At 38.1% G+C, this 13,717-nt stretch overlaps 1 protein-coding gene across 1 annotated transcript; it reads right to left on the bottom strand.

The window, feature by feature from the left end:
* Positions 1–524: 524 nt before the first annotated feature.
* On the bottom strand, positions 525–13,336 carry LOC117547555 (STARD3 N-terminal-like protein). Its single transcript, XM_034218391.1, has 3 exons — positions 13,196–13,336; positions 5,698–5,980; positions 525–647 (listed from the first exon to the last, which is right to left on the bottom strand). The coding sequence occupies exons 2-3, from the start codon at positions 5,812–5,814 to the stop codon at positions 540–542; spliced, it is 225 nt and encodes a 74-aa protein (XP_034074282.1). The 5' UTR covers positions 5,815–5,980; positions 13,196–13,336; the 3' UTR covers positions 525–539.
* Between the last annotated feature and the right edge of the window lie 381 nt (positions 13,337–13,717).

The raw sequence follows: 13,717 nt of genomic DNA, 5'->3' as shown, positions 1-13,717 counted from the left end.
AACAGGAAAATAAGGTCTGCATCTGAAACATGTTTTGCCTCTAAAACAAATCCAATACGCTTACTAGCTTCTACGCGCTAAAGCAACTCAAATCTCTCACCAGCAAAACACCTCGTCAGTTAAATGCCATTTTACGTTTCATGACTACACAGTATTTATTATCATTATAGTATTACTATTTTGGCGGTTAGACAAAATATTAATTATATTTGATGCAACTTTAGTTACTTTTCCAAAACTTTGGAGTGGCCTGGAATTAGCATTTTGAATTTCCATGACTTTTCCAGGTTTTTAATGACCGTAAGAACCCTGGAAAATGTATTAATGACTCTATAAATGACTATCATCATTATTATAATCATTTTCATTTATTGACGGATTATTCATTCATATCTAACACAACACACTTTTCTTTGTACACACAAACAACACTACAAGAACAGCTCAAAAGCTGCACTTTATTCAAATCAATATGTCTTGAGTTGCGTTTTGCATATTTGGTTGGTCTATTTATTTGTATGAAAGTCACATTGAGAAAATTATATGCAAAAAAAAGAGCAAGAACTCACAAAGATGTCGAAGAAGGAGGCGTGGTAGTCGTAGTGCAGAACTTCTCTTTCCAGCTGCGACTGAATCCCGCCGTTTACCTGCAAACACAAAGTAGGAAATGTGAGCCTCTACTTGTAACTAATTCCTCCTTTCAAATATTTGAGGCTGAAAAAGCACTAAATCTCCAAAAATGGGTTTCTTTGCAGCTCCATGAAGTAACGGTACGTCCACGCGGCAGCGTTGCTTCAACGGAGACGCTTTGTCGAACTGCATTGTGGTTCCGTCGCTTTGCCTCCGTTGCTCACTTCGAAAGTTGAGAAACGTTCAACCTTTCAAGCGTCGACGGAAGCGCCAGCCAATCAAATCAAATGCCAGTACAAGCTCTAGCCAATCAAACCGCATGGTTGTGTGTCCGGGGCGGGGGATTCATGTGATTGGTTGTTGGTCGCACCAGACACGCCCACCGGCAATAATAATACATGAATATATCATTAAAACAATTGATATAAACTTGTTTTGTGTGTTTAAGGTCTGAAAACAGAGCGTATTTTAGGATATAAAAGACTATCTTTATATTATGTTAGTAGCTTTGCTGCCGTGCTGTGAGAACAGAGTGTGTATTTAAATGTATCTCGTATTACTTTGCTTCCTTTACTCTCCGTGTTTCATTTTGACCTGGGATGACTCACCTTTTTCGACCAGCTTTTAACGTGTGATTGATGACATGTCCTTTTGAAAAATGTGGTTTTATTGCTCGATTTTAAATTAGACTCATCTTATTTTTCTAATCTCTGTAAAGCGTCTTCGAGCACTTGATAAAGCGACATTATTCACTTGGATTTCTGCCACGAATAATTACAAAACGATAAAGGTTTGAATACAAACAAAACTTACATTGACATTTTAAATGGAACTACTTAAAGCGGCACATATAATGAATGTAGTGACCAAAGCTGCAACTAATGATTATCTTTGAATGATCCATAGTAGTGTTTGTCAAGAAAATGTCTTTAAAAAATGTAAATGTATTATTATTATTATGCCTTTACTTGCTCGATCATTTCATTCTCTGCATGTATTTAAATGTGTTCTGTTTTTTTGTAAAAGCACTTTCTAGCTCCGTTTGAAAGGAGCTATATAATTAAAGTGTATTATTATTAATATTGAATCCAAAGAAGGGGCGTACCTCTGCCGTAAAACACTAAAGGAAACTTTGAAATGCCAAAGACATGTACAAAATAAACGTGAGAATTTAAAAACAATGACGTAAGAGTTAATAATAAAGTCCTGGGTTGCGGTCGAATAATCCAAAAATCAGCTCCTAACGTCTAACCCTATCTCCTATTCCTTGACCTCTGAGTGAAACGTCACGGGGTTAAGGGATAGTGGATAGGAGAATTCAAAAGGACTTAGGAGAAGAGACTGCGGTACTTTAGAGAATCCGAATGCACTTTCAGTATCCGACGTGTTTATGATGCACCAGCGGACGTCATGAATGTGCGTCTGCTGCTGTGGGGAAACTATGGAAACTAGTTTTCTATACAGCGGACTACAACATGGATGTTCAATAAGAACGAGGGACTACTGTAAACTCATCTAGAGACTCTGCACCGTGCTCTGATGCTGTTGCTTTATGCTTTATGAACGTGGACAACAGAGAAACATATTCTTCATGACCAAAGTTGGAATTGAAATAAAAAAGGAAAGTGAAACGTATGCTCGTCACCCTCTCCCTCCGGTCCACATTAATACAAATGATCCCAATACGTATGATTGATGAAAACATCTTAAAATCAATACAAATGTATTTATTATAAACGTTAGTCCTTAACATCTATCACTGTGTATATCACCATTCAAACATCTTTTAAAAGTTGAACAAACCCCACACAGCTCAGTAAAGACTGTGAGATGTTGACTTTATTTGATCATTTCAGTAAAAACTAACGTTCATATTTCTCTTTTTGATTATAATAATGATGAACGTTCAGAACAAAGCACTTTGGCAACTTACCACATACGTTTTAAAATGCTTAATAAGCACCGTAACTTTCATGATATAATTTCTCCGTCATAATCGGTTGTTTCCGTGAACGGCCGACTGTTGTGTGACGGCAAATGCTGCGGCTGCAATGCATTGTGGGGCAGCATTTTCTCCTCTCCTCTCGGTTAGGGAGGTCCAGTGGTTCCTAAGCTAAAGGAGGTTATAAAGGAAGTTTGAAACCTCCTTTCCTATCATCTAGAGCAGTGCTTCTCAAAGTGTGGTCCGCGGACCACAGGTGGTCCGTGAGCGCCCCCTAGTGGTCCGCGAGTATATTGGTAACATTTCACATTTGAAATAAATAAATACATTTAAGTTTTCCGCATTCTAGCGGGAATATCTCCGCAATGGAGCGCGCTAAAGTTTCACTTTCGATTGCATGATATAGCCCAGCGCAACACCTTCATCACACTTGCTGCCACTTGTTTGTACCATTTCCAGGCGATTTGTAATCTGTTCTAGAAAAACGATACGATTTTGGATATTTGTGGAGTTAGGTGGTCCGCGAGTGTTTTTTTATTGGTTAAGTGGTCCTTGGTGTGAAAAAGTTTGAGAAACACTGATCTAGAGAATTCAAACGGCACTTATCATGGCTGCCACTGAGGGACTTCCGGGTCATTTCACTCCGTTAGGAAGGTTCCTAGCTAAACGGACTATTCGGACGCAACCCTAGTCAGACTGGATCTACTTTATTGAGCTGAAGTGTTATCGTCAGAGGAATGAGGTTTTTAACAGGAAGTGCAGCTCGTAACTGAAACCGTTTTATTACCGAAGCCTGACATGGGTTAATCTTTCACTTCAGTTTAAATCTCATTCAGGAACTATTTATTATTCTGAGGAACCAGACATAGCTCTCACTACAACCCACTGATTATGAAGTGATAACAAACAGAGAGATATCACATATAAAAGTTAAATATATTTAATATTTTAGTTGTTTGTTAGGTTGGTCCAACACTTTGAGCTCAGTAAAAACAAATTAAATATGCAAGACATACATGCAACTAACCATTATCCTTATTATTGATTACATTAACATATAATGTACTGTTACTATTCTATTTAATGTCAAAAGTACATAAAGTAAGACGAACATATCATAAATAGTACCGTACGGATTACCATAACATCGAGTAAGACCGCAATTACAAATAATCTTAATTATTGATTAAATTAACATTATTTTTTAATGATTTAATGTTCTGGTTATACCAAGATGTAAAAGGTTAGTGAGAAAAATACTTTAAAGTACATACACTTATAATAATATACTTAAATTAAGACTATAATATATACTGTCAGATGGATGACAACAACCTTTTATGATGTATAACAACTATAATATATGTTTTTTCAGTTTTATTGTTGTCATGACACATTTCCAGAGTAACAGGAAGAGCTTCCTGTCCAACAAGTTCAGTTAGAAATGAGAGCTCAACCTGAGAGACTGCTGCCAAACAAACACATACAACAGGTGTGTGTGTGTGTGTGTGTGTGTGTGTGATGATTATTTTCATTTTTTCTGGTGTTTTTTGTTATAGCTTAAACTCATTCAGTCACTTTGAAACTTTGAAACCTGAATTAGGGATCGTTTGAACTTATTATTCAGAGGATATGAGCGCTACCTAGCATTGTGTAGAAAAGGGTCCTAAAATGAGCGTGTCCACCCGGCTGTCGTGTTTCAATTAAAGATACAAGAACGAGCTTATTAATCCCCCCCTTAATTCTGCACAGTAATTTGTTAAAGTGTGAAAAGTAAGAGAGGCTGTGTGGGAATATGCACACGTCAGCATTAACCTTTCTACACAGGTATGGAGGAAGGTGTGTGTGTGTGTGTGTGTGTGTGTGTGTAAAATCTCTTCCTCTTTCAGGACACTACGGTTAATCTACTTGCACACAGTTCAACATCACCCAGGATATCGGATGAATGGTTATTAAGTATTGTGAGATTCCTGCAGATCATTTCTTTACAGTGGGTTGCTTAAAGGTGGGGTAGGTAAGTTTGAGAAACCGGCTCGAGATACACGTGTTGTTATATTCCATGGAATGCTCTGAACATCCCGATAGCAGTGAATATCTGAAGTGCTTTGACAACAAATCAATTAAATAACATCATCAATGGAAGCCGTGGCGCTGTAAAAAGCACGACCAATCCTCTGAGCCGGCCCGGCTAAAGTAACTGGATGGCCTACCTGCCTGTCAGCCTTCCATCTGGGCACAAACTTATCTCGTGCCCTCATTGGTCAGGTGCGCGTTCGTGTGTGTTGGAGGAGGGGCTCTGTGAGGAAGTGGCAGATTTGTTCCGGTTGTGTATTTTCTAGCGCACTCGAGCTGGTTTCTCTAAAATTACCTACCCCACTTTTAAGAGAAGGAATCTTTATATTTTATTGACTCTAATATTTGATACAGATTTGATTTATTTGTTATATTTTATTATACTAAATGTATTTATTATTATCAATATTATTATTTGTAGTAGTATATTTAATGTCATTTATTTGTATTATTATTATTATATGAAGTAGTAGTAGCAGTAGTAGTATTGGTAGTATTGTTTAGTAGTAGCAGTAGTAGTATTGGTAGTATTGTTTAGTAGTAGCAGTAGTAGTATTGGTAGTATTGTTTAGTAGTATTGGTAGTATTGTTTAGTAGTAGTAGTAGTAGTAGTAGTAATATTTGTAGTATTGTTCAGTAGTAGTAGTAGTAGTAGTAGTAGTAATATTTGTAGCATTGTTTCTGGAGTTCTTACATTGAGCTCTATGATCCAGAGCAGGGTGAGTAATAGTAGTAGTAGTAGTAGTAGTAGTATTGGTAGTATTGTTCAGTAGTAGTATTAGTAGTAGTGGTAGTATTGTTCAGTAGTAGTATTGTTTCTGGAGTTCTTACGTTGAGCTCTATGATCCAGAGTAGGGTGAGTAATAGTAGTAGTAGTAGTAGTAGTAGTAGTAATAGTAGTAGTAGTAGTAGTATCAGTAGTAGTATTGATAGGCGTTCTTACGTTGAGCTCTATGATCCAGAGTAGGGTGAGTAATAGTAGTAGTAGTAGTAGTAGTAGTAGTAGTAGTTGTAGTAGTAGTATCAGTAGTAGTATTGATAGGCGTTCTTACATTGAGCTCTATGATCCAGAGCAGGGTGATGAAGAGGAGGTCGAAGGTGACGAAGAGGCAGAAGGTCCTCCTCACGTCGGAGATGCACTTCTTCTCTCCGGCCTCGAAGGACTCCATGCGGGTGGAGGTGGGAGTGCTGTTGATGGAATAGCCCCCCCCCTGCGCTGCTGCACCTGCTGTCCATCACAGGTTAGAGGAGGAAGAGGAGGAGGAGGAGGAGGGGCATCCGAGGAGGGTCAGTGGAGGATGACTCTCTCTGAGGAGCTCACCTTCATCACTGCAGCTGCAGGGAGGAAGAAGAACGGAAATCATGGGATTTAAATTGTTGTTTTTTTTTATTTTATTGAGTTTTTTCAGTGTTTTTTATTAACATACTGTAGTAAGAATTCTTTCACAGTATTTTTGATATACATAATGCCACTTTTTTCATATTTATTTATTTAATATACTAAGAATATTTCATTGTATTTTTTGGAAATATATAATTGGACTTTTCTATATCATCTTTCAACATACTATAATAAGATTTTTATATTTTAAATGTACCTAATATGACCTTTTCAACATAAAACATGACATTTTTTCACAACATTTTTGACATATATTGTATTTATATACTATATTATTTAGGTTTGTTTGAATAATACTATGAACACATTACATTATAGTATGTCAAAACATATTAAAATAATTAGTTGTAGGATAACAATATGGAAAAAGTAATATTGTAAAAATGACATCAAAAAGTATTCATTTTAAAAAGTCATAGTATATGTCAAAGATATTGTGACAACATTAATATTATAGTAAGTAGATTTTTTTCTTTCAGTAATAGTATATATATGTCAAAAAGTATAATGAAAACATTCTTTTAAATAATAATGGGTAAAAAGTCACAATACACGTCAAAACTAGCCATTGAGAGCATAGACTTGCCAAGGCTCGTGTTCTCATAGACTTCTATACAACCTGAGTTCTGCTGGATAATAAAGAACGACACAGATGTTCTTGTGTTGTTTGTGACTGAAAACCAACCAAACAAACACATGTGATTGCGTTACTTCTTCTTTAGTTTCCTGGCAGGATTATTGTAAAACAGATTTGTCACATGACCCAGATAACAGTGTCCGACCTTTGACCAAAACACATGTTTCCAATGTCTTTGTCTCAGGAAGTGAATCTGATTTGAACTCTTTTGCACTAACAGTAAGTCACTCTGACGGAGGGATCTCCCGATTTTCATATTTCATACTTCAGTGCTTCTTCCCTAGACTTCTTAAATCAGTTTGAGGCATAAAGTGACCTTAAATCCTTCTGTGACGAAGCAGTTAATACGTGACTTTGAACAGGGTGAATCTCCAGATTGAATAGCAGGTTATTAAAAACCAAAACACAAGAATCAAACTGTACTTTCCACATTATCTGTAAAGAAATCTGAGGTTGATTGGACAGTGTCAATATGATCTAATGGTCAGTGTTTTTTTATTATAGCACAAAAGGATGGTCAAATCATTTACTGTCATTTCCAATGAAACCACAACAACCAACCAATTCCTCTTTACATGCCTGAGCGTATTTTAAACCACACTAGCCTTTAAGTTTAACCCGATATATATATATATAGCATTTTTATTGATTGGGATAAACCCCTTGAGATGCACCATCTCGTTTTCAAGGGGGTCCCGACAATAGCAACAACTTACAGACATACATAAACAAAAAGACAAAATGCAAAACATGACACACAAGACAAACCACATACAGTCTGTTAAGTACAATTCAAGCAATGCACACAATCATTACAATTTGAGACAGTCGAGCAAATCAGTTTCATCAATAACAGTTTCATTAATAACAAGTACAGACCAGTTGAAAGTGAGATGATAATGCATGTTTAAATAAACCCAATGATGCAAGAGATCTAAAAGCAGCAGGTCAAGTATTCCAGTCAGTTGGGGCTTTGAACATGAACGCTCTTCTGCCAATACATTTGTTTGCAGAGAGGACAGAGAAATAAATCTGAACAGAATGTCTAACTTGATGAATTGGCGAGTAGGGTACAACATACTGCTTTAAATAAGGGGGATAGTTAAGATAAATGCATTTAAATATCAGCTGAAGCCAATGCGTGTCTTCTTACATTTAAAGAAGGCCATTTCAGTTGGTTATACATTGTGCAGTGATGTGTACGAAAAGGACAACCAAGAAGAAATCTGCATAGTCTGTTGTAGGCTATGTTGAGTGGAGCAAGATCTGATTCATGTGCATTTTGGTAGACAACATCACAATAGTCCATAATCGGAAGAATAAGTTGAGAAGCAATTCTCTTTCGGACACTGAGCGTAAAACAATTGCGAGAGCGGTGTAAAACACCGATTCCGTAATTGACTTTTTGTACTACATGCTTTATATGTAGTTTAAATGAAAGTTCAGAGTCTAGCCATACACCAAGATATTTAAAGCTATCAACTTGATGCAGAGAAGTGCCATCCTTACATGCTATTACTACATTAGGTTTGGATTTGAGCTTCTGCCTGGTACCAAAGACCATGGTATAAGATTTAGTTTTGTTAAGCAGTAGTTTATTGTGTGATAGCCAGTCCTGTAAGATATTATAATCCGATTGGAGAGAGATCTGAATTTGTGAAAAATCTGATTTGGATGTATATATGACAGTGTCATCAGCATAAAGGTGAGTACAAACAATTAATGAGACAAGAAGATAAATCATTTATGTAAATAGAGAACAAAATAAATCTTAAATGTCACCGAGAAGAATAAGGATTTTTGACCAAGTGTTGCAGTTCATTTACAGAGAGTGCAGTGCAGAGTTCCTCATTTCAGGGTTGGTGTGAGGAAGTTAAACACCAATAAAGAAAACATACAGTATGTCGTCACTAGACACTATCCTTTGTTCATCTCCATTGTGCTTTTGGGGGGTTTCCATTTCCTGTAGTTAGTTAAGACCAAAGTATGATATTGGCTCCTAAAATGAAGTAGAGTAGGACTACTTACTAATTCTTGCTAATTTCAAAAGAAGGAAGTAGTACGTTGGCACTACTGGTCACAGGATTTCTAAGGATGAGTGGATTTGACTGAAATACTTGTGTTTCTGCAGCGTTACCGTGCATCAGCAGAAGAAACTCTTCCAGTCTTAAGACCAAAGCATATCTGTGCATAACACTGTGACACCAGAGCAGCACGACGACCAGCTGATTCTATGGGAAATATATACAAAAATACATCCAATCAATTAGATCAGGTCTCCTACATCTGTATTCATTTATTTGATTTTTGGCGACTTAAGGAACTCCCCAAAGTAATAGACTCACAACTCACACTCAGAGCAATATAATCATTCATCTGGAGAGTTATTTCTGTCCAGCTGATGAATGTAGGTCAGGTATTTACTCTCCTCTTAGCTCTGGTATGGTCTCCACTAGCTCCTGAGAATAAATACCCACTCCTGTTGGCAGTTTGCTGCAGAGCAGGACGTGTGCAGTTAATTTATCAGAACTGTATCGCTGCTAGAAATGAGATTGTGTTGCAACTGAACACCGACAGGAAATGTGCAAATAAACACAACACAATCAGCTACAAGAAGGTTTGTGAATTCAAAGCGGGTTAATCACTCTTAACTGAAACTGAGGACTTTAACGATTCTAAACCTTATTTGGAAATAAAGTATTGATTCATAACATACCGTACGTCACAGTGAAACTAGGACGAACCTGGATTAGAACTACAAAGATCGGCATGCCACATTTAATAAGAGAGCCACAAAATGCACTAAACACCTGTTTGGAAATGTGACTGTAGTCAGAGAGGAAGTACCGGAAACCCCATTTGTAAATGACTGGTATATAATACACTTTAATATTTGTAATGGGAAGAATCCCTTTCTCCATGAGACATTAGGAAAACCAATTTAAGGCAACTTGGAAAAAGTGGAAGCAATATTTTGTACTGAGACATCCATTTGTTTGATTTAGCTAAACATCCTGCCGTGTTTCCCTTTCCTTAAAACAGAAAACAGCTCCTGTGTGATATTCAATAACGATGATTTATCACCCTATAATGGAATAGTATATAGAGATATCGTTACACTAAATGAGGCCATCTAAACTTAATAACAAGCACATAGTAAGTGCAATGTATTGTTCATATATGAGAGCAAATGTAATATCTCTGGCTCCTTGGTGGATAATCTGAAGACGTGAATTTGGGATATTTGTTCCACTTTTTTGTTTATGGACTCAAAAGGGAATAGATGAATTGAGAAAAGAGTTGGCAGATCACTTGAAAAGACGTTATAGTCAGGGGTGCCCATAACTTTTTTGCCCTGGTTCTCAAAGGAGCACCTGGAGATGTTGCTTGGTGCTCATCCTTAAAATGAAATAAACCGTAACTTTTGAGGGGGTCTTTATTTGCCAGACACACGGCACTGAACACACAGAGGTGAACACAGAACACACGTGCAGTGGTGAACACAGAACACACGTGCAGAGGCGAACACAGAACACACGTGCAGAGGCGAACACAGAACACACATGCAGAGGTGAACACAAGACAACATTAGCACGACCAGTAATCCTACAAGCTGTCATCACTCCCCTCCTGACTGTTCTCCTCACTGTCTTCCTCTCTGTCAGACATGGTAGCTGATGATGTAGGCCTACTACTTCCTCTCTGGTTGAGTCTGCGATTAGCTGCTTGCATCCACAAGTCAGCAGCTGGGTTTGGGTCGAAAGTCCAGTTTTAAAAGGATATTTTTGGTTACTGTCCTATAGTATACATTGGAATGATTTCAAACCTGTTTATCACAATAATTATGGAGTTTCAGGCTCTGCACTTTCCCTCCTCACCTCATACCTGAAAGACCGTACCTACAGGGTGACTTGGAGAGGGTCTGAGTCCGACCCTTGTCAATTAACTACGGGGGTCCCTCAGGGCTCTGTTCTTGGTCCCCTCCTCTTCTCCGTGTACACAAACTCGCTCGGATCAGTCATTAGCCCGCATGGTTTTTCTTACCACTGCTACGCTGACGACACCCAATTAATTCTGTCCTTTCCCCGCTCAGAGACCCAGGTCGTTGCACGCATCTCTGCTTGTCTAGCTGACATCTCTCAGTGGATGTCTGCTCACCACCTCAAGCTCAACCTTGACAAGACTGAGCTGCTCTTCCTCCCGGGAAAAGATTGTCCCACTCTTGACCTAACAATCAACATCGGCACCTCAGTTGTTTCCCCGACTCAGACTGCAAGGAATCTGGGTGTGACCCTAGATAACAACCTGTCCTTCACTGCAAACATCACTGCTACAACCCGTTGCTGCAGATACACGCTTTACAACATCAGGAAGATACGTCCCCAGCTGACACAGAAAGCGACTCAGGTTCTGGTCCAGGCTCTCGTCATCTCACGCCTAGACTACTGCAACTCCCTCCTGGCTGGTCTACCTGCATGTGCCATCCGACCTCTGCAGCTCATCCAGAATGCAGCGGCTCGTCTGGTTTTCAACCTTCCTAAATTCTCCCACACCACTCCGCTCCTCCGCTCCCTTCACTGGCTTCCGGTAACTGCTAGAATCCACTTCAAGACACTGGTACTTGCTTACCATGCTGCGAATGGATCTGGCCCTTCCTACATCCAGGACATGGTTAAACTGTACACCCCAGCGCGTGCACTACGCTCTGCATCAGCCAAACGACTCGTTGCGCCCTCGCTGCGAGGGGGACCCAAGTTCCCATCGGCGAAAAACACGTGGGTTTGCTGTCCTGGCTCCAAGATGGTGGAATGAGCTCCCCATTGACATCAGGACGGCAGATAGCTTGCACATCTTCCGGCGCAAACTGAAAACTCATCTCTTTCGACTCCACTTCGAGCGTTAGAACTATTAACGAAGCACTTTTATACTAATAAAGGACTGGCTTACCTAAAGCCAGTTGAGTAGCACTTGAAATGTTTGGCTCTATGAAACCTGATGTACTTATATGATTCTGTTTTCTTCAAGGTTGTGTCTTCCTGGTCGAATGTACTTATTGTAAGTCGCTTTGGACAAAAGCGTCAGCTAAATGTAATGTAATAATGTAATTATAAAGGAGTGCCTTGGAAATATGTGTTTACATAAATTGTGACCAAACCGTTTGAACTTAGACTAAAGTGAACTATCTAAACACTCTAGTTGCTGGTGGAGATAAGATGGAGGACGAGGTTAATCTTGCATGCTGCAGAGGAAACTCATGAGTGGCCTGGATGTCACTGAGTCTAGACACATCTACAGCAATATGTGACAATAAACGTAATAAAGTGATGATAATATTAAGCGCAGGTGAAGTAAAAAATAAACTCAAAACTGTGCTCACGTTTTATTCTAGTGTTTTGCATTTTCTAAATGAAAACATATTTATAATAAATCTCTCAAAGCCCAATAAATGTAACCAAAAACTCAATTATGCGGCACATAGACAGCTTATTTAAATGAATACTCGTTTTTTTGTTCAGAGGGGGACGGAGTACTCAGATCTCATACTTAATTATTACTTACTTTTCAAATCTATTTAAAATACAAAAGCATAGTATACAATTATATATCACGATCACTTTGCAGCTTGTAGAGGTAAATAATAAATAATATATCATAATTTATTAGCTGATTTTTAGCATTAGCTGTGGCAGAACCTGGAGATACTCAAAGTCCAAATTGTACTTAAATACAGTTATTTAGTTAATGCATTTTCAACTACTGGTTCACATAAGGATGGTAAAAAATGGCAAACTTTAAACACCAAAAGCACAATGCAAAATGTTCAATTTCAGCATCATATATATAAAACAGTACTATAATGAAGTGATGCATTAGAGAGCTGACTTTTGAATTGCTTTATAGTGCTGTCTAATTCAAACCACAACAATATAGCATCATTTATAAGGTGATTCATGTTTTGTATTAATAATCTACAGCTGTCAAATAAATGTATTGGGGTCAAGTACAATATCGCATCTGAAATGTAACTCAAGTAGAACCAGAAATAGCACAACATCGAAATGCCTTAAGCACATATACTTCAAATGTGTACTTAAATACAACAATTGAGTAAATGCACATTCCTCCACTGGTTCACCTGATGAGGTCCATGTCACTTTAGGTAAGCTGGCTTCAAATTAAAGCTTCAAGGCATCACTTTAAATACTTGATATTCCTGATTGTGTGTACAAGTGCAGGAAAAACCCGGTTTCCTGGTGCAGGGAGTAGGCCAACAACAACAACAACAACAACAACAGCACTGTGGATTCATAAGCATTGCCTCATAGCATTTAAGCAGCATACAAGCTTAATAACAAACAGAAATGTGTTAAATAAAATCTAAATAACATGTAGTGTACAGAGCTGCCATACTAAAGGTGTTTACAAGCGTTCATGACACAACCAAGCTAGCGAGTTAGCTCAAATGCAGGCATTTCAACTGGTTTTTAAAAGCCTATTTCATAGTTCTTACCTTTAAAACTTGCTCCAAATGTTTATTTTAGTTTCCTAAAGCAGCCGTTGGAAGGTTTTAGTCGGCAGGTTTCAGTCTCAACGCAACAGACGAGTCATATGTTTCCCTTTCGACAGGATGGAAGTAACCGGAAGTGATACAAATAAACTGGCGCAATGAACTATGGGATATGGAGTCCGGAGCTAACGCGTTTTCATTTGAACAAGGAAGTCATAGCGATGGATACATTCCGATACATTCACTGAAGGACTGTAGCCTACTTTTTTAGGTTTAAGCAAATGAAATATTTACAGGGAAGCAAAATAACCTGTTTTTATACCGTTGCCAACATTTTCATAAACACATTGACTATAACTTCTATAACGTTCCTATGTTTTAATGTTGTCCTCAAATTAAAAAGCTGTAACACAATTAGCCCTATTTGTAAGGTCTTCAGTACCCACAAATAGTTGTTTGTTTGTTAGCTAGAAAGCATTTAGTGTTTGTATCACAGGTGTAATATTTGAATCCACATGCCATACA

Source organism: Gymnodraco acuticeps, unplaced genomic scaffold (assembly GCF_902827175.1).
Source record: "Gymnodraco acuticeps unplaced genomic scaffold, fGymAcu1.1, whole genome shotgun sequence".
NCBI lineage: Eukaryota > Metazoa > Chordata > Actinopteri > Perciformes > Bathydraconidae > Gymnodraco > Gymnodraco acuticeps.
Note: the sequence above shows the minus strand (reverse complement) of the source record. Positions and strands in the feature narration are given on the sequence as shown.

What these genes read in the sequence shown, in the direction of transcription:
- LOC117547555 (XM_034218391.1), bottom strand. Translation starts at nt 5,814, where the DNA reads ATGGAGTCCTTCGAGGCCGGAGAGAAGAAGTGCATCTCCGACGTGAGG. An exon ending in TCTGGATCATAGAGCTCAAT is followed by an intron (nt 648 to 5,697) that starts GTAAGAACGCCT and finishes TTGTGTTTGCAG; the next exon opens with GTAAACGGCGGGATTCAGTC.